This window comes from Daktulosphaira vitifoliae, unplaced genomic scaffold, assembly GCF_025091365.1.
Source record: "Daktulosphaira vitifoliae isolate Bord-2020 unplaced genomic scaffold, ASM2509136v1 Scaffold_1, whole genome shotgun sequence".
Lineage (NCBI taxonomy): Eukaryota > Metazoa > Arthropoda > Insecta > Hemiptera > Phylloxeridae > Daktulosphaira > Daktulosphaira vitifoliae.
Window position 1 is genome coordinate 30465336 of NW_026099572.1, and position 22127 is coordinate 30487462.

General features: G+C 28.7%; 3 protein-coding genes and 1 long non-coding RNA gene across 10 annotated transcripts in view; 2 read left to right on the forward strand and 2 right to left on the reverse strand.

Annotated features, from left to right (window-relative positions):
- LOC126894032 (protein spire homolog 1) overlaps positions 1–5433 on the forward strand; it is an 18774-nt gene extending 13341 nt beyond the window's left edge. For 2 of the 3 annotated variants that reach the window (XM_050664667.1, XM_050664666.1), the window contains 4 exons: positions 2539–2658; positions 2818–2919; positions 2976–3184; positions 5047–5433. In XM_050664667.1, the coding sequence (XP_050520624.1) occupies positions 2539–2658; positions 2818–2919; positions 2976–3184; positions 5047–5182 (567 nt within the window). In that variant the 3' untranslated portion in view covers positions 5183–5433. The remainder of the gene's footprint in view (positions 1–2538; positions 2659–2817; positions 2920–2975; positions 3185–5046) is intronic. The other variant, XM_050664668.1, reaches the window with a different exon arrangement.
- Positions 5434–6423: 990 nt separating this feature from the next.
- LOC126894047 (coiled-coil domain-containing protein 43) lies at positions 6424–10309 on the reverse strand. 2 transcript variants are annotated; one of them, XM_050664694.1, is made up of 5 exons: positions 10193–10309; positions 9044–9228; positions 7855–8091; positions 7267–7415; positions 6424–6587 (listed from the first exon to the last, which is right to left on the reverse strand). In XM_050664694.1, the coding sequence occupies exons 2-5, from the start codon at positions 9206–9208 to the stop codon at positions 6509–6511; spliced, it is 630 nt and encodes a 209-aa protein (XP_050520651.1). In that variant the 5' UTR covers positions 9209–9228; positions 10193–10309; the 3' UTR covers positions 6424–6508. The 2 variants fall into 2 exon arrangements, with proteins under 2 accessions (XP_050520651.1, XP_050520649.1); XM_050664692.1 differs by lacking the exon at positions 10193–10309 and adding an exon at positions 9808–9874.
- Positions 10310–12082: 1773 nt separating this feature from the next.
- LOC126894041 (steroid receptor seven-up, isoforms B/C) overlaps positions 12083–22127 on the reverse strand; it is a 31146-nt gene continuing 21101 nt past the window's right edge. For 2 of the 4 annotated variants that reach the window (XM_050664684.1, XM_050664683.1), the window contains exon 5: positions 12083–14183. In XM_050664684.1, coding sequence (XP_050520641.1) covers positions 13909–14183 — 275 coding nt within the window. In that variant the 3' untranslated portion in view covers positions 12083–13908. The remainder of the gene's footprint in view (positions 14184–22127) is intronic. The other 2 variants (XM_050664682.1, XM_050664681.1) reach the window with 2 other exon arrangements.
- The window catches only part of LOC126894051 (uncharacterized), a 42354-nt gene continuing 34404 nt past the window's right edge, over positions 14178–22127 (forward strand). Inside the window, exon 1 of the long non-coding RNA XR_007701302.1 lies at positions 14178–14287. This is a non-coding gene — a long non-coding RNA (uncharacterized LOC126894051). The remainder of the gene's footprint in view (positions 14288–22127) is intronic.

The window sequence follows — 22127 nt, forward strand, 5'->3', positions numbered from 1 at the left end:
CTTTTTTAATTTTCTCAAAAAATATTTAACTTACAAAAAAAAGTTTCGTACAAAAGTTGTTTAAAAGACAATTATAAACAAAAAAATTATCTTATATTTTTTCATTTAAACAAATATTTTTCGAGTTACATTACATTTAATATGAGTACTAAAATTTATATTTCATTTTACGGTTACTTTTTATCATGTTATACATTAGACACAATGTTATAAATGCATACATGTATATGTGTGAATTTATTTATTTATAGTATCATTTAAGTGTAGTGTATATTAAGATACAACCGATAGAGTAGGTAATTGATTTGACACTATTGTTTAAACCCAACTAAACGCTGAATTGTACATTCCCAAACAACAATCATATTATGTCAATTGCCACCGGAATTTCTGGTAATCTTTTTCTTTTTCTTTGCCTTAATTCCAACTACTTGGGGTCGGCAACCCTTATCCTAAGATTCCACTTGACACGATCTCCCACTTCTTCTACGCTCACATCAACTGTCCTCAAATTGCATTCAATAGCATCCCTCAATCTCTTTTTTGGTCTTCCTCTATATCTTCTTCAACATTCGTTTCTATAACTGTTCTTACAGCTTCCGATTCTTCTCTCCTCATAGCATGACTAAAAAATCTAAGTCTATTTTCTGTCATCTTATCCACGATTGACGCAACACTTTTACTTCCTCTTATATGCTCGTTCCTTATCCTATCTTCTCTAGTCACTCCACTCATCCAACTAAGCATTCTCATCTCTGCTCTACTTTCTTATGAACCGCCCAACACTATGAACCATACATCATAGCTGGCCTCACAATTTCATACTGAATTTAAAAACTATAATTAGTATTTATTCATATATTATATTTTAAAATCAAAGAACTACTAATCAGGATATAATTAAAGAAATAAGAGTTGATGTTGCTTTTAGAATATTCCACCAATTTCTCTAAATGAAACACTATCTACAGATTTGCATCGAAGCGTTTCTTATGATAGTGATTTTAATCACTGTCAGATATCATTATACTTAATCCAACTATGCACGTCACCACTGTGCCGCGACCCCCCTGTGCTAGGTTTTTTATCATTGTATGTATATTGAAATAAATATGTAGAAGATTTAAATGTCAAGTTCTTAGTTAATATAAACATAAAAAAAAAAATTTATTTTAAAAACGCTTCTGAGTGATAGGGTTGATAGTAAAACTAAATTTGGATGGCAACCTTTTTTTGTTTCTTCAATTAATTTTTTTTTGTTTATTCTTGTATACAAACAAGATAATTCTTTTAACCCAAGCCACTCAATTTCTCTATAATCATTTATCTATTATTCCTTATAACTTGCATACAATTGCGACATGACTGGTCGCAAATGACTGGTTGAATAATTTTAAATTAGTGCATCAGAGGATATTTACAATTTTGTACCTAGACATGAGGAGGAGAGCGCACGAGAAATGACCAATGATAAAAATAACAACATCCGCACTTCACCTTCAGTCAATTATGTCAGTTGTCGAAAATAACTTNGCTGCATTTATACGACACAAATTATGTCAGTTGTCGAAAATAACTCAAATATACTTATCTTTAATAATAATATAATTGGTACTATCTTAAAGTAATTCAGTAAACCAAAATTGATATATTGATACGACAAAATGTAATAATACAATCAATTTTGTTAAATTTGTAATTAATCATTAATTAACTGTCCATAAAATAATAAATCTAATATAATTATCGTACATGGCATAAAAAATTAAACTTCTAGAATCTTTTTTTAAACGAATATGCGTTTTCCAAAAAATAAAATGAAAATAAATAATTAAAAATCAACAAAATCAGTTATAACATATTTTAAGACTTTTACATGTTTTTTACTGTATGTAGTGTTTTAGTAGGCTATTTATTGAGAAAACAATATTGAAGTTATTATTTTTGAATTTCTTGTAAAATTTTCTTTACTTGAGTTTTACTTTTATAATTCTAAGTTAAGAGAAAAAAAAGTTATGAGACATAGATCAATTTCTATTAAATTTGACTCTTCGACTCAACTTAATAGGCCCGGGGGCACGGGTTAACCTTAACGGATCGGTCCCAAATTTTGCACAGCTCATTTTTTTGACCATTAAAAAAAAATTAAGAGGTAATGTAAAAAAAAAAAAAGATGTTCAATTTTTGAGGGCCACCTAGTGGATATACATGTGTAAAATACAAATTCCAAAATAGAAATTACTAAAAAAATTTATTATTTTGAGAAAAATTGAGAGGCTAGCGTTAAAAGAATCATTCTTTATTTGTTGTACAATGATAATATTTATAATTGTTTTTAAAAATTTTATTGTGTTAATAAATAGAAAATAAATATCTTAAAATTTCTTAACAATTTAAATTGTCTAAAATTATTTATAACTTTTTTTAAAAACTGTTCGTCAATATATATAATTATTTATTATACTTTTAATAATAAAAAATTATCAAAATATTATTTAAGTGAAATTTTTTTAATAAATCAGTTACATTTTTTTTTAGAGTGATTGTTTAGCCTTAACATTGCAAGAATTGATACATATAAGGAGTGTTTTAACAAAAGCAGAAATTGAAAGTTTGCCCGTTGAAGGTCATTTTAAAGATGATGTTGAAAACCGAAAAGTAATTGTATAAGACAAAAATTATACTTTCTGGGGTTTGATTTTGATGCATTGAACTATGTAGTTTTTCTTATCCTCTTTAGGACAAGCATTTTTTTTTAGAAATGATATCAAACATAAATAAATAATAAATATAAATTATTTATATTTTATGCTGTAGGTATGTTTCCTGTGTATGAAAACTAGGTTTGGTATTTTCGGGCCATGGGGGCAGGAATGTAAAATGTGTCAAAGAACGGTGTGTTCAAAATGTTGTACTAAGGTAAAGGTCAAGATTGTTTTTTTTTGTAAATATAAACTAAAAATATTATATATTAGATGCGTATGCCTACTGATCACTTGTCACAAATTCCTGTTGTTGCACTTAGTCCTAGTGTAGCTGCATCAGAACACAATCCATGGTGGACAAAAAGTATGAACAATTGGGGAAGTGCTCCAACAAGTCCACAAAAAACTCTAGGAGTACCCACAAAGAATACTAATATGTCTGCAAGTTATCATGGATCATCGGGTCAAAATAATAATAAGTAAGATTTTTATTTTAAATAATGTGTGATATGGTGTGTTTGCAGAATATTTTGACCTGATAAAATTTATGATTATCCATTAGAATAAATTTTATTAAAACGTTATGCTATTCTCTTTCAATAGTTCAAATTTTTATGCTTGTAGCCCTGTTACGTTTAGAGTCATTAAGTATCAAGTGACATAAACTGTTATCGCTTAACTTATAAAATTTGATACTGTTTGGTCAAATACTGACTTTTTCACTCAATTAATTTCAACTAAATTAATAATTACACTTTCTATCTTCTATATTTTAAAATTTTAACAATTAAATAATATTATATTTTATTTAAATGTGAATTCTCATTTGCTCCAGTAAATGTGTGTACTCGGGGTAATACCTGTTATGTAGATCTTATTAATTAAAAATATAATTACTTAGATTATTTGAGATTATTATTTAAAATTTATTTTTGTTTAATGTAATATTTAATAACATTGTTTAACTAGCACCTTTATTGGGGTAAGTGAAACCATCATATTTTTTTACTTTAATAAGTAATAAGTCAGTATGTGTTTAGCGTTGATAATGGTAGCATTGTTTCTGAAATACGTATCCGCAATTTTTTAGTAATATTTGTGGCTTTTTGAGTTTAATATTTTTTTGTTTGAAATTAATAATATTTTTGATATAGTTTTAATTTTAAGTTATTTAATAAGTAAATTAATAATTAATAAGCACTGTCAACTTGAATTTTTATTTGTTTGAACTTATTAGTAGAGATCCTGGTACTCTGACAGTTTTTATATTATATATGATAATTATTTAACAAGGTTTAATACATGAATCATTTTATGACAATTTAAGAAAAAAAAGCATACACACTTACCTTTCCTCACCTTACTAATCAAAGTAGTTTAATATATAAGATGATAAATTAAAGAAGATACTCATTTTCTTGCAAACTATAGAAAATTTTTAATTTTGTAAAGAAAAAAATTGTGTTGTGACGTAAAACTCTACAATAATGTAAAGATAAATAAATTTTTCCTCATCCCTTCAGAGATAAAATACTTAAACATTAATTTTCTTTAATAGAAACCCTTTTTTTAAATTTAATGATATGACAAAAAATCAATTTATAAAAAATTTTGCTCTTATAATATTATTTAATGATGAATTGTTCTTCTGTTATTGCTATCAAAGTTTAGCAGTTTTTGACAATTTTCTATTGATAATTTATTGTTTAAGTAATTTCCATCTTCACGCTGTTATAAACAAGTTTTTATTGATAATCATTGTTATATCACTCACAATAGCAAGAATAAATATCGATATTTATGGCACATTTAAAAAGATTATTGTTGCCTCTGGTTTTATAATACCAAATTTAGATTATCTTTTATTTTAAATTGAATATCGGTAAATAATTTTTAACGCCGTAGGTTGATTAGATAAAAAAAAAAATCTATAAGGACAAATTCCAATATACTATGATTCATTAAGTTTTTAGTTCCACATTTGGTCCAAAGTTTGATTCTTTTCTTAAGGGAATTTCAAAATATGGTAGAAATTCATAAAAATTATTATTATAATTGTATATAGAATTTTTGAGATTTATTATATTATAATATTTTAATTTTCCATAATATTTTTGAAGATACTTTGTTAGTTATGCAAAATAAATTTTAATTGATGAACTCATAAAAGCCCCTGTGATGAGTTGGAGGTTATTGTTAGTGTAACTTTTATTAATGCGTCTTTATACATATTATACTAAAATAAAATGTGCAACTTATTGTAATTATTCATTTGAATTTTAATTATTTTTAATTATTAGTTATAAGTTTTTGAGATTAAAATAAGTTTACTATGTTATAGCTCAAAACACAATACTCAAATGCCAGTTTGTATTGATTGTAAAACTATGGTTTTACAAGAAATTAAAACTACACGGGTAAACCGATCTAATTTAATAAGAAATTTAACACTAGATGTTTCGTCCATTTATCAATAATGGCTTATTTTAATTTAATTATTCAAATATCATAAATTAATCTCTGAGATGTAATCCATGTATTTGCTTTAACAATAAAAAATAGTTAATGCATAGTATCAATTTTATTTTTCTGTATACAAAGTAAGTGCTTTATAAATGTAACTAATAAATGAGTCACCAATAATAAATTATTTCCTAAAAACTATGTATTTTGATTTGTTTATTATAATGATCAGTTTTAAAATATTAAAGCACAATAAATGCATGTAAGAAGTATTAATAATAAGTATTGTAATAAGTTATTTTTAGATCTAATGTATTAATAATAATATTGAATATAAATGATGTTATAGCAGTTCATGAAATTTTAACAATATGTAAATATAAATTATATTTGTTAATATAGTAGAATAATGTTAAAATAAATTGTAATTTGTTAATCGTTTCAGTTTTATGACTATTTATTGTAAAAATATAAATAATTAATAGAAAGTTGACATAAATAAAGAATAATATGAATTATATAGTTATCTACTTTATTTCAAATTTTTTTGTTAGTACGTCTTGACTTTAAAAAAAATGTAATTATGTGTAATTATTCATTTGCAGATGTGTTATTCTTATAACTAGAAAAACAACTGTCTTATAATAATTTTTTGAAGTATAATGATTTATTTTTGGTGTTACTAGCTTTTTAGCAATATCTAAGCTTTAGTTTAATTTTGGTGTCTTTTAATTTTAGTATTTTACACTACAATTTAATGTCAGTTTTTTTAGGAATTTTGAAAGGCAGATCTTATTTTATCAGACTTATAATAGATAATGTAAGTTAATTAATTTATCAGGAAAGGAAGAATAAATTTCAAACTAATGTAATAGTATTATTATAAAAATATATATAAGTTAATGACTATTTATCATTAAGAAGAAGATTGTACATCAACTTATTTGTTAAAAACAATGTTTTTAAAAAAATATTTTGTACCCATTCTAAGCATCTGCAATTAGCCATAAAAAGCAGAGGTAAACTGGCCTTTGGTATAAGTGGAAAATTGCTTCCTGACTGTTCTTTAGAGCAGTGAGAGCTGCTATGTTTAATGTTTAATGTAATCTAGTTTAATTTATGGAGCAATATAAATATTGTTTGGAGCAAATGGGCGGGGGCGTCATAGTTTTAAAAGGTCTGGAAGAAAATATAATATATGTGAATTTATTAAATAAATTTTCAAGAACCTTAACTAAAAAAACAAAAATGATACTATACTGCAATATGAACAAACTTTATTTTAAAACAATAATTTGAAAATATATACATTTGTAAATGAAATATTATTGAAATGCAGCTTATCGCTTTCTTTCCACTTTCTGTGCTTTTTTTTTCTTAGCGTCCTTTTTTTCTTGAGCAAGTTGTTTTTGTTTTTCTCTACAATAAAATAATTTTTTTTATTAAATTTTATTAATAAAAAAATTCATAGAATAAAATATTTAATAATTTTAGTACAAAAAAAATAAATAATAAAATATTGGAATTATACAGAATGTTGAATAAGTTTGGAATTCCTCAACAAAAATCAATTTTTTAATGGTTAAATAACAATTTTTAGAGGTCAATAATATAATTTAGTTAGAAATTTACATATTTTATAAAGGTAGAGTTGATCCTTAAAAAAAATTAGGCGATCAAGTAATTTTTTTATGTAATGTAGTCATTACTATTATTATTTGAAATTAAATATTTTATCAAATAAAAAATAATATCAATACATAGAAATAATATATTAGTAAGTTATTAGAACATTTAGTAAGTTTTGATGGATGACAAGTGCATAGATTTCTTAGTAAAAATTAAATATTAATACTTAATGAGTGAATTCATGATTAAATCTATACATATATGTGACAAACAATGCACTTCTATAACTTCTTAAATTTTTAAAAATTTTGCCAGTATACATTTTTAGAAAATTAACTTGGAATTGTAGTTAAATATTGAGTTATTTTAAAACTTAATATCTAGATTATTATTCACACTATCAAAATGAAAATAATGAGTTCATTTTTTCCATCCTTTAATTAATTTTTATGTCCTACTACGCTTTTACCTGTCTTCTTTATCTTTTTCTTTCTTTCTGAGACTCTGTTCTTTGGCTCGTTCTCTCTGTTCTTTTTTAGCAGCCAATACAGCACTTGCATTAGTGTTGTGTTCTATATCTAAGTCACTTGTTTCTTCTTCTTCCGAATTATCTTCCTTCTGAAATCCAGAAAATTGTTGATATTCAACTTTCAAGTGTAAAAATCAAAACAATATGACACTGTAAAAACAAAATATTAATTAATAATATTTTAATCAAATTGTTAAAAAATAACTTCTGAAAAACGTAAAATTTTTAAAACTGTAATTAACATATTTGTGTAACATGGTTCAAATTATTGTAGTTAATTAAAATAAAAAAACAATATTATTCAGATTAAATTTATATTAACAAATGATTGAAAATTTTGAAAAATGATTAACTACTTATTCAATTATGCTGAATTTGTTGTACCTCATAATTTGTATACTTTTAAAACTTGTTTTTTTTTTTAAATTTTCTTCAACTTTACGGTTTGTACTTGATTTTTCAAATGCAAAATAAAGATTATATAAGGATTTTTATTTTTTGTTACCTTAGAAATGTTTTTATACATACTTGAGCATATTGTGATAATATATTTTTTCTTATTTTAGCTAAGTCTGAATCTTTATCAAGGTCAGAGGTATTTTTATTGGGTATTGTAACAACAGTTCTTATATTATTTTCTAGTAATTTAATTAAAGCTTTTTCAGGATTTTCAGTTTCAATTTTAGCAGTTTTATCTTCAGTAGGGTTTTGTGTGTGATACATAGATACAATTTCCATACATTGAGTCTTTGCTTCTGATACACTCTAAAAAAATTAAATATTAAAAAATTGAAGTAATAATCAACCGATGGTTATAATAAATAAACTGTTCATAAAAATTATATTAAAAAAGAGTTCACAAATGATACACAAAAAACACTGACAATTTAACAAAAATAATAATTAAGTATTTAGATAGTTACGATAAAATATATATGGTTATTTGAGAAACTAAATATTTAGTAATAACAGAATAATTATTAAAATTAATTATTCAATTACTCATATAATATTTGAATAATATAAAAAATTTAATTTTCATACTTAATAATAAGTAAAAAAAAATTTATATTACTAATATGCTATATTTGTATTCTATATAGTTAATATTTCATATTTTCATACTAGACAAAATTAATGGATATATTTTCTATAATCAAGATTATGTTAGAAAACTATTATACTTCTCTATTAAAATATATTTATTGACTAACCATAACATTAGAATTAAGAAAGAAGATAGTTTGTTTGATGTGTACGAGGCACACCCAGAAAAAAGTGTAAAAATATTTTAATATAAGGATTTTTATTCTCTAAAGTTAAGTAGTGGATGGTTTTCAATATTTTTCTAAGGAACCATAAAGAATAATATGTACCTTTATGTAGGTATTAGTATCTTATTTTACATATTATAATGTATAAATACGTGTCTGGGGGTAATCTAGACTATTTAAAATTCTTGTATATCCACCATTGAAAGTGAGTCATATTTTTTTTAGGGAGGCTTTTAAAGATTTGAAAAAAAACCACTGTTACAAATATCACAAACACATTATCAATTTCTATAGTATATGTCAATTTTATCAATAAACATAAATACAAAGTAATATTTTTAATAATGATTTTGAGTATAGTTATTGTCAACTTTGCTTCATACATGGAAATATTGGCTTAAAATTAAACTTTTTAAGTAATTTAATACAAACTATCAACTCACTAAAACTTCAGCAAGAATAGATTCAAGTGCAATAATTTTTTCACTTTGTTCTTCTTCACCTTCTAAAACACTCTCAATATAGTTTAAATAAATATCTTCATCTAAAGCAAATTGTTTCAATTTTGAACTAAGCCATGCAGTTTTAGCAGATTTTTCCATTTTCATAAATATTATAGTAATAAGAACTGAAAATAATAAATAAATTTATTGGCTTGATGCAGAAACTTATTCACATTATTTTTAATTTTGTTATTACTATTATCTAAAATATGAGAATTTACGAGATCTTTTTTTAAATTAAGACTGTGTTAAAGCTAAAAATATTATCTTTCACAATATCATAAAAAATTAAGATCACATATTTGCTAAACAGTAGTAATAAGAAATATAAAAAAAATTATTATAAAGAAATAATAACTGTTAATGACTTTCTATGCTAAGCCAATGAAATTAAAATAACTGTTTTAGTAAAACAATATGAAGTTTAGATAAAGTAAAATTTAGAATTAAACATGTTATATAAAGTTTAGTAAGAGCATAAAAATTAATATATGAAGAATAAATTTTTATTTATTAATTGAAGTCTCTTTTTTTGGACATCAATAATTGATTATATTAATACAAATTTTATTATACAGGCTGAAATAGGGGTTTAAGAAAATGTATACAAAGTAAACCTTCAAATAAATAAAAAATGAACAACAATTTTGGAAAGTATAAAATTACTTTTATTATTTGAAAATAAATTAAATAGAATTTTTTACTTGCAAAACATTTTTTCCTATTAAATAGTGAATATAGTGATTTTTTTGACATTCATATAATAAAATTCTATTTTAAAGGATTTAGACTAAAAAACTAGTAAAGTTTGTTTTTAGAGTATAATTACATAAAAAGCATATATAAACTAGTATTTAAGTGAAGTATACTAAGATGTAGTATTTTATAATTAATATAAGAATTTAAAACTCATTTTTGTTTTTAATTTAAAAAAAAAAAAAATTGGTCTCACACACAATATTTAAATTTTTTAGATATATTATTTGCACTTATACACTATTTTAATAGGTACTTAAAAAGATATAAAAAATTGCCTAGTTACTAATGAATATTGTGATTATATTTTCTAGTAGGATGAAAACATATTACCTTAAAGGAAAACTTCAATTAAAATTACAACAAAACTAAGGAGACTAAACCATGTTAGGTTTGTTATCATTTTACACAATACAAGTTGAGATAATTTTATCTCTTTAAAAGGTTATAACCATTTTAACCAAAACTTCTAAAAGTCCAATATTACATTATTACTAATTTAAAATTACTTCATTTTCATCAATGTAAAAGTAAAATCTTATGACCGTTATTTATTTTTAAAAAGATTTAAAATACTTACAGATAAATAAATAATTATTATTATATTGAACACAGAGCGTCAAATATTGTATCTAGTCTATGGTAAATTTATATTAATTTTTAATTATTCAATTACCTAGTAGGCATTTTAAATTCTATTTTTTAATTTAAATTTTGTATCCCCTAAATATAACAGGTATAATTACCTTTATTATTTTAGTAATTAATATTATCACGATTTATATCATTGTTTATCATTTTATTTCAAGTAAAGTTATAAGACGATATTATTATACTGAGTAATATATACGTATAAATACTATTTTTCGGCTTAAATATGTGTATGTTTTATATGAATCTGTAAAATTTTGTTGATAAAACGTATTTCTGTGTTTTTAAATAAACATCTAATACAAACATATTGGTAAGTTTTGTCAGTAAAATTTATTTATTATTAATTGTTAATGCGCTTAAAAATATTATATCATACATCCAATGAGTTTGGTTAGTAAAAATTTAATTTAAAATTATTTAAAATATTTTAATTAAGTAATATGTATGTTTAATTTGTTAAGTAACAAACAAAATATTCAAAAAATACAGCACGGACCATAACCATAATATTTTTAGTTATAGTTATTTTACTAGTACTTCTTATATATATATATATATATATATATATATATATATATGTATATATGTACTATTTATTTTAAGAAATTTTAAATATATCGCATTTCGTGAAATTAATTTTTAGCTATATTAATGAGGTATAAGATTTTATTATTAAGTAATATACTTGTTGAGTTTAAGTGATAATAGTATTTTAAATCTTCTAAAGTTTTAAAAATATAATATCATCTTAACTCCTTATGATGGTTCAATAGAATTGTTAGCATCTGGCAATTTCTTGACACTGCGTTACGGTATTTAATACAACACACGTCAGAGAAAGGTCTAACTATAAAAGAACACCCAAGAAGATATAATTATTATAATTCCAATGGGTTAATTATTTTCGTATTTTTGTATGTACGGATATTCGTTCGATTAATTTTTTAAGTATAAATGACTGAGGGTTTATTGACACTTTTTATATTATTTTAAAAATAATTATCACTCACACAGAGCACTTCGGTGTTTTTAAATTATATCTAGTTTGCCAAACATTCAAAGAACGCAGAAGGAAACGAAATTTCTTGTCCGGTTGACTCATTTTGTTCTATTTAAAGTATCTAGCAATACTTTTCCTGACTACTTACAGATAAAAAATTTCATCAGCTAAAAAGTATGCACTAGAATATTCTAAATCTTTTTTTTTTTCATAGCAAATTCTGCATTTAAAACCATGACCTTTTAAATGCAATGAGTTGCAGTTTTTGATCATTCAAATAGAACATCATGATTTCTTATAAAGGTCAAATGATTCAATTTATATTAATGGAATTTTAACACTATAATTCGATTGTTGATATATTTTTTCTCTGATTTTTTAAATAATTGTATACCAATTGTTTAAGGCTGGAATGTAAATTAAACACCAGATTATTACGACCCATGTTGTCACAGTCCACATCTAGCGACTATATTATCTTTGATAAGGAAAAATGTAAAAATAATAAACAAATTATATTTCATATGGCATATTTTATTTACTATACACATTAAACGATTAAATATATACAACAATATTATTATAAATATGCTAGTGAGAAAACGCTTTAAATTAGTACTGTTTTAAAGTAGGTAAATAATTGAATATTACACAAAACAATAATTTACCATTATGTAAGATGTGTTATAAAATGGAAGAGTGGGTATAACAGTATTACTACTATTATAAGTTAAAGATATATATATATAAATATTGAAAAAAGTTTACAAAGGCTAATTACTTTTATCAGAAAGAATTTCCAATTAATCCTTAATAAGATAAACTTTTTATTTACCTAATTATAAGTCACAGTACAACATTATATTGGCTTGATGTACATGGGAATATTTAAGTATGATATAAAATCATATGGTTTCATATACATTTTAAGTAATTGAAAACAAAACAAACTTTTTTTATTTACAGTATTTACATTAATTAATAAAAACTGATTATTTTTAAAAAAGTATTTTGGATTAAATATCCAATATGATGTTATTGTTATATTGATGTAATATGATGTTGAAGGTAGCGGAGAGAATAAATATCAATAATTTAATTTTTGTTGTACAATTTTTTCAAGTTACTTGAGCATATTAATATTTAACATACAATACATTTAATTTAGAGAAAATATTTATGTTCATTATTCATGATTTTAAACAAAATAATAAAAAAGGAAAAAATATATTTATAGTTCTAAATACGATTAATAAATAGTGTGTACGTAGTAACAATATTAAGAACAAACGCAGTACCCCAAAAAATAATTTATACATAATAATTTTTACAATTTATTACATTTTAAAATCAAAATAGGCCTATTATTTACGGTAACATAACAAAACTGCATTAAAAAAATTATACAAAAATAGACTTTAAAATAATGATTGACTTAACTTGGTGCGGAGACCCTACAAAATAACTATATTCAGTACTATCAAGTTTTGGATATATATTGTATATATATATTACATTCAAGTATTTTTTTGTTTTAATAAGGAAAATATAAGTATTAGGATAAAAATGAACAAAGTATTATAATAACATATAACAAAAAAAAAAAAATAATAATAATAATAAAAATAAAACAACAAAAATCCCCTGATAGAAAAAATCATAGTATAAGATATCATACTTTAAATTATATCAAGTTTAAAATAATATTATAATGCTTCACAATAAAGAATCGCGAAAATAAAAGGAGAAAATTTGATAAAAACTTATAAATTATGACTCAAGTTTGTATTTTGTTTAAAAAATTTAATTATTTGGTTTCAAGATAGCCTACTAATATAGTGTATAAGTAAAATTCATGAAATACACTATTGATTAGTTTAAAGACATGAACACCCAAGATAATGAGTAAGTTAAGAACTTTATAAGAAGGCCATGATTGTTATCTTTTAACTTCTAAGTTAAAAAATATCAAATATCTGCTCAGTATCTATGGGTTACTTGTTTTAATTTACACACACACACACACACATACATACATATATATATTTGAATTGCATCATTCCCAGTCCAACAACTGTGTAAACCACTTACTATCTAATATTTGGGATAGATATGGAAAGAAATTAATAATTATCATTAATCACAGAAAGAAAACCAAATACACTGTCTCGACGTTTCTTATAACAATATATGCATATTTTTACTTTAAAATATCTTTTATACAACATGATTTTTTAAATTATTTTAGGTTGACCAACGTCTCTCCCCTATCTTCCGTATTCAGTTGCGTGCTTATTATAAACTCAAGAGCCTTTGAACTATTCTAAGTATTTGCGTTGATGTCATATGTTCATAACGAGGCAGGCGTCCCTGTCATCTGCCTCCAAACGGAGTGTCACATGGAGTTGATGTATGGCCAACTGAAACTACTGCCACTCAGCAACATGTCTCGGATGAGCGTCTCAATGGGCGTTTTTCCTACTAATCGGACGAAGAACAATTGTTCGATAACTTGTGAACTGACTGTGCGTAACGAAGGTAGTCTTAGTAGCAATTTTCCAAACCTAATTGGCTGATTGGGATATTGGGTGCGACAGTATTCTTCCAGGGCACACTGCGATTTTTCCTGTAACGACTCAATGTGTGCGACGTCTGATAAACCACAGGCATCTAAATAACAAACAAAAGGTTTTAATTAATACCTGTAAAATTGTAAACGAATATTAGCACAGTCAAGAGAGAAGAATTTCAGAATTGTACCAGTGAATATTTAGGTATTTTATTGAAAATAATGCTTTTAATTTAAAATTAATTACACTCGATGAGCACACTTGCATTTTAAACGTCCCAGAATATGCAGTTGTAGTTGTTCCAAATATTTGTTTTTGAGAATTTTTACACGTATGTTTTATGTCCTTGGGGTTGACATTTTTTATCGAAAGCGTTGAGGGTCAACGAGACACTTTGTTTTACTCAGAAGGGACTGCATTTTAATTAGACGGCTAGTTACGACCCGATTTCGGGTACGCATAATATGTTACCATACTAATGTGTGAAACTTTGCTCATTTATAAAACACAAAAAATGTTTAAAATTGATATATCTACTGACTTTAAAGTAATAATCAAAAATGAATTGATTTTTGGATAGTTCAATTATTTTGTTTAAATGCATTAGCACAAAGAAGCGTGATTTGTGGTATAAGGTTTTTTTTGCCGCTGTGCGTATTATTTATATTTTTAATATTCGATGGAGGTGAAATTATTTTTAAGAAGCAAAAAATACTTGTTACTTATTATCTGTTTCGGATTTTGGGTTAAGGTTATTAGACATATTTTTTCTAGTCTCTTATTTTCGTCCCTGAATATGACCAATATTCAATACCTGAATATAAACGGTCAAACGAAAATTCAACAGAGCTTTTTGTAGACAAATAAATGATATGTTAATAAATTTGTTTGACCAAACCCCTTTTTACAATATCAGCAGTTGTCTCATTATGTTTTCTACATGATTGTGTCGCTACAGAATCGATGAGACGTACGTCGTTAAATACTTTAATGGACCGATTGACCTCGGCCGACCACAACATTGATGAATCCTATTTCTCGGACATAAAAATACGTACGTAATGACGCAATCGCACGTTTATTTAAATTGATAACGTGAGTTTTAACAGTATGGGCTTTTTTTCACTCGTTATTGTCTGGCGCTGTTTTTTGCTCGCCGTTCGGAGGTTTTTTTAATTGTCACCGTGTTATTTGAGAAGCAATTTCACAAGTCGACGACGGGCCATTAATTAAAGAATTTAACAAGAGAACAAAATCTAACGCAATTTTATGTATATATAAATAGTTGTTTGAACTGTCGCGTCACGTGGAGTTTGTCAATCATACGTCTTCACGTCGTTTCACTATTAATTATGTTTTATAATGTTATTAATTATTCGTTCTTCTTATTTTTCGAGTGACTTATTTGTTTAAACATTAAAATTCAATGAATTTTTGTTTTTTTTTTAGAGAGAGAAACACAAATCGTATTTATGCAATTTAAACGAGTAGTACTTGTGTTGTTAATAATCAGAGATACACGTCTGTTACATTTAGTTGGTAGTACGTGTTATCGCCTGGACTATGTACACTGTATTATTTCGTTTGATTAGTATTTGCTTGTTACAATATACGCGTAGACAGGTGTGAGGCACGTGTGTACGATAAATGTCAGTAAGCTATTCATTTTTCACGAGGTCATAATGCATTATGGGTTTTTTGTTTTGCAAACACCCTTGTTATTTACTAAACGCCAAAACGCAATGCGATTTTCCGCGTTCAGTTAGAATCACTTGTTACGCATCTGATCTCGACGTATGAACGAGATTCGTGTATTGTTTTTTGTCTCCCCTCGGTTTTTTGCGGTGACTCGTGCGGTCAATCGCCAACACTCGCCCCCGAATCGGATGAGATAACAAATGCTCAAGAGAACGTAGCTATGGCAGTCACCCTTTGTACGACGGTTACACTTGCACATCGAGATCGGCATAAATCCGTTTATATTAAACGACCGCACCCTCGAGGTGCCTGCAGCAGCAGTTTTTTCGCCGTGGTCGTCATCGCGGTGTGGGTTTTTGACAAGGCACTCGCATAATGAAAATGTATAAAAATCGCCTGCCACCATAACGAAACTGTGTTACAACAAATGCGATAGAGTTCACTGCGGATAGTATACCGTACAGCCCCGGAGGGTTTCGACGTTAAATGTCGAGGTACAGAGAAGTCAACGTCATCGACTTTTCGGGCCTTTGTCAATTAAATACTAGACCCGAGGGAGAGCCCAAAAGTAATCTCGTCATTTTGAACTGATTAGCGATTGTTATTATCAATAAAATATCTTACGCCGAGAAATAAAATAAGAGAGACGGGCCATCATCGTCTCGGAGCTGCATTGAAGATCAAGACGTGTTAAGGGAATATTATTATTATTCGAAAAGTGAAAATCGCGGCAAAGTTCAAAACTCATTGCGACCGAGTAGCAGTGGAACGGAAGGTGACGGGCTCGCAATAACCGACAGGCATTTACATAAAAACATTAAAAGTAAAACTTTGGCCGTCGCGAGGGAGTTCACTGTACAGCTTCCAAATAGAATTAATCCATTCCGGTTAACGAGTTCGGAGTGTTGTACGCTATTACTATTTAATATTAATGGTAGTCAGCACTTGGCACTGAGCCTCTCGCTTGTTCGATGACCGAGACATGGCTAAGGCGTGCCTTTTGGTCCTTGTGTTGTAAGTACACGGTAAAGGTTTCCTAGTAGTAAGAATAAGAGCTCAAAACGCCGGTAACACTAAATCTAGAGTAGGATAGTTCTTTACTTGAAACGCTCGCCGATATTATTTTATTGTAAAACGGATTTCGGATGGAAAAAATGTACACAATAATGGTTTATTTAAATATGTTCAGCATAAACGGTACTAGACATTTGTGAACTCATAATCGTGAACACAAATGACATTTATCAAAAACAAGATGAATTGTACGAAAAGCAACTTTAATTATAAGAGTCTAACTAGGTGATAAATTACACGACATTATCAGTGTAATTAAAATACTAAAGAAAAACCAGTTACTATATTGGTACTTATGAAAGGGCTCGTGTACATTGTATCATAACGTTCAATTAAGGAGGTTGTATAGATCGAGTTTGTTATAAGGCCTATAGTGTAATAGGTTAAAAAAATGTTAGCATATATTTTTTTTTATACAATCTGGTTAATTTTTTCAATTAATTTATGTGAATTAAGGACGTTTATTCCTCGACAGCTCGTGGTTTTTTACTTTTTTGAATGTTTATTAACGTTCATCAAGATAATTATAATGGCTAATTGATAAACGCAGCTTATGAACATATTTTATTGGTATTTAAAATTAAACATTTTTTTCACAGTTTGATGAATACTCTCTTGTTGTTGATAACGGTTTTTTTTTTATTATTATTATTATTCGGTTCAACCCGCATTTTGTGTGTTAGATGACGAGGTGGTAGCATACGGCCGTTGCGTGCGATTGTGTGTCAGAGGTCGATCCACTGATTATGCGAGCCCATATATTAAATAGTGCATTGTGCATATAAAGTATTATAATTGTTCTAGAAAGGGTTGGATAATATGGGCTGTGTGACTGAGTCAATTGGTCGCGGTTAATTGAATTCAAATTTGGAGTTAAGTATGTTCTTTAGGAAGTAGCAGTTTTCGGCTTTAAAATCGATTGTTGATTTTTTGTCAATTGTTTTCTGTTTATATATGGGTGAGAAACTTTTGATGTTCTATTATGGAACCTCAAAAGAGCTTGTAAGCCAACTGATCGAGTAATTCATTGACAGTTCGTTTGGGTACCGTCAAGATATCGACATACTCACGAGAACCATAAATTATGCAAAGAAATATTAACTAGGGGTTAAGACAGTGAACATAGTATTCGTGTTGTTTTTTGTCCGCAATTCCGCGAAAACTGTTTATATTGTTGTTGTTTTTTACGACGTCATCCATAGCACCCCGCAACGACCCGTGTAATTCGAGAAATTTCAATTTCGGCCAACTGTCGGCTAATCGTCAACCCCTCTCGCAGCCTATACGGCGGCATACCCCCAACCAATCTGACCCGCTATAAAACACACTTTGACCCTTCACAGTAAGGTTTTGTCACGGCCGTCTCATATCGGGTTACAACGAAAATCTTTCCAGTCACGTTCTGGGATCGAATAATAATAAATATATAAAAACAAAAATACTAACGATCAGTCAAATGTTTAGCAAAGTTAAATGTACTTAATGAAAACGATATGACTTTTTCACCAAAACCTCTAAAATTGTTTAAAACGTCATTTAGTATGTTCTATGAACGATTGTAATATACTAGAGAATACCGTAATAAAGTACTATGCTAATTATTGTAACTATGAACAGTGGGCATTTACTAAGTAGTGATAGTAAAGTATGGGTGGCTATAATTTTGTCACGTGTCGTACCTAATGATCGAATTACAACACCTATCGGCGGTGTTCAAACGCTACCGTTACACGTTATTATCTTGACCCCATTCGTTGTACTCGGCTTAAAAAACAGTAATGAAAATCATTTCGTACTTGCGGTCAACCCCAAGAAGCGACGTTGGATATTACCAGGCAACCGCAATTACTGGACTGAGGCGCACAAAATGGGTTTTTAGTGTGTATACGAGTATGCTAATGTAGTAGTGGACGGATCACGACCAGACGAATTATTATAATTCCATCGAGCGAAGTCGCATTCGGCGGTTTCCTTAGAATTAATGATCGATAAAGATATTAGATAGGTTTAATAATTATACACGGTGTATATTAGTTTTGCCGTTCCACAGACAGTAAGTCACCTGAATCATCCGTGCGAATCCGTCCCGACCGCGGACACGAACAGTGTTCGAGGACACTTCATGTGTGACGTTATTTTTGTGTTTTTGATTGGAATTTTTAAACGTTGTTGATAGTTTATTATTATATTAAATTTCCTTTGGCTCATCGTACAACTGCTGATTGAATTATTATTCTTATAAAAGTTTTTATTTCACAATTACTCAGTAAGTGGTAGCTACAATTGCAAACATTCTTGTACGAACCCATTGGAACTCAACTGGTGGTTTGTGGGTGGTCAAAATTCGAAATATTGCGTGCAGACAATTATTGGAAGCCGGCCGAGAGTTGACCGATTTCAGATTATGAATTTATGAGCGTCGGTCGTAAAAGTCACCAGTGTATACGCGCAGGTACTAAGATATTATTGCACAGGACTCGAAGAGTTACACGTGCTCGACGTGAACATAATGTATTGTGCGAATTGGTTTCGGAGCCAATTTAGAGTATTAAAACTAGCCGCGAAACTGGCAATAAAACATGTTAAATGCGTTTGACTTAAAGGGAAGACGTGGTGCCGGTTAGAACGATTATTACGACTGTACGTATTCGAGTATTAAAAAATAAGAACCACTACTACGCCCGAAGGTATACATCAACCGGTCATCAAGTCATCGTGTTCAATACGATTTATTAACAACATGACATTAAACGACAAATCGTAGTACGATTTTTACGAACAAGGTCACCCGACACGTACTGATAAAGATTATGGTGAATTAAAAACATTATCCATGTGTACATGGACTGTTGTTCAACACATTGAACACTAAGGAAATGCATTAATGAAACATGTTTAAATCATTTTCTTGTTCAATTTTTAATTGATGTGACTTTGCATGAATTGTGCAAGATATTTGGCATGTCAAGTCCTTGAAAATACTTTACTTTCTTTAGTTCGATTAACCCCACGGCTAATTCTGACTCATACGTTTAAATTTGTGGCTATTCATTGCTGTTAAAAATAATTACTCTTGATCATTAATGTGGAGATGGTATTTTATTTATAGGAATTATAAACGGAAAAATTAAACGTAATTCTCTATCGCTTTTTGGAGTTGCAATTATCTTAATTAACTAATCATCTAAAACAAATTCACTGTGTCTCATACTGAGAAATTGAAAACTCAGTAAAAACACGGACAAAAAGTGTAGTTCAACTGTACTCCGGCGCAGAGTTGCTAATAGACTCCGGTGTTGTACTAATTCGTTATTTTCGTGATGCACTCGGGTGAACACTGCTGGAGATGATACTCGTTTTGTTGTGCGCACCCGCCAGTATTTACAAACATAATAAAATAATGTATTTCAACTCGCGCTTAAGGAACAACAGAGGAGCAGATGATGTATATGCGTACGGTATACATGACAAGAGAGTAGTTTCGAGAAGAGGTTGTTGGCGGCAATAATCGAAACGTGTTTACATAGCCGTCACCATTTAGGCGTCCGAGACGTTCAGATTTTGTTTTGTGCGTATGTGTGTGCGGATGACTTTACACCGACGATCACACAATGAAGCTCTGATGACGACGACGACGACGACGGTATTAATAATAAAACACAATAGTCGGTGGTGTGCAAACACTGAGGATAAAGCGTTTAGTTCGGGGGTGGGTACTCGTGTAAAACGTTGCAGTTGTTGTCTATTAAAGAAGCAATGGAGCGATAACGAATACTCGTGTACACACAAGTTGTTCGTGATTTATATCGACATTCGAACAAATAACGTAACGTATACGTATAGGATTACTTGTTGTTATTTTATTATTATTGTTGAAATTCTAATATACCGCAGCATTCGTCACTTCACGATCCGCACGAGAACAATTAAATGCATATGATAAGGGGTCAGTCACTAGACTCGGGTAGGTGAAATCGACTCTAGCACGCGCAGTCCAAAATACGTTAAATAAACAAAACGCCACAGTCCGCCAAATGTAGCCAAGTGAGTGTATGGTCAAAATGATAAGAATTCGTCGATGGGGACGGTGTTTTAAATTGTAGTGTATAGTGCAAACTTTGCCAGAACAAACTCTGTAGTTCGGACAACACAGAAGATATTTGTAGACGGGCCGCCGTAGCTTTCTTCTCGATACCAAAAATTCAAAAAACACCAAGTCATACTATTATAGACGTTTCGTCTTGTCACTTTCCAATGCGTTTGCCCCGAAAACGATATTACACACCGGTAAGCGTTTGATTCGACTGCCGCGGGGTCGTCGTAGAATCGTAAACAATTTACTCGGTTTGGTTCTTCCAACTTTTCCCGTTCAGCCTCTTCGACGGACATTGTCTGTAACGCGCGAGAGCACGTGCGTGTTTTAAGAATCATACGACGACATAAAAAAGTAAAAAATTAATAATTTCTTTGGAATGTATTTAAACGCGTTGATTTTGTAATAATACTCGTGTAGGTAACGCCGCAACTGGTTCCGCAATAGAATCGTGACCGCCGATCGGTTCACAGATAACACCATCGCAGATTGAATATAGTTTTCACCGTGTATAATGGCAGTGTAAGTCGACCCGAGCCGCGCCATTCGCAAAATTCCAAAACATGAATACTTTTTCTTTGTACGTTTGAAATTATTTACTAACCGTTTTCGTAAGATTTGCAGATAAAATGTTGCTGGAAGAAACTGTTTCGCGTACAACCGATTCGCTGTGACCGACCCACAGCCTCTGAAAGTACCGCTGTTTTATTGCCGTTATTACTATTGTACGTACTTTTATCGCGCCCATAGCTACTGCTCCGTCGACCGCATTCGAAGCTTTTATGTTGCGGTCGCGTTAAGTGTCGGACCGGAAGAGGAAACGCGTTACACCTACCGTGAAAAGGACCCCGGAGAGATGACCGCATCCTCAAGCGAACACGGTGTAGCGGTAGGATGAGTCGGTGCTGTGTGCTAGGGGATTGTTATCGCTGAAGGGTCGGAGCGTTTATCTGGCCGAAGGGATCCGGGGAATGCAAGTCGGACGGCGGTGGTAACCTTATCTCCATTTACGCCCCTCTTTTATGTTGTGTTATTATTCTGCGAAGAATTCCGCGTGCCGGTTTTATTCAAATGGCGAGGGCGATGCGGTAGATTTTAGCGCAGACATTCGCCTACAAAAATGTTGTTAATCGTGATCTGAGCAGTAAACGAGATTCTCTCATTTTTTTTTTTTTTTTT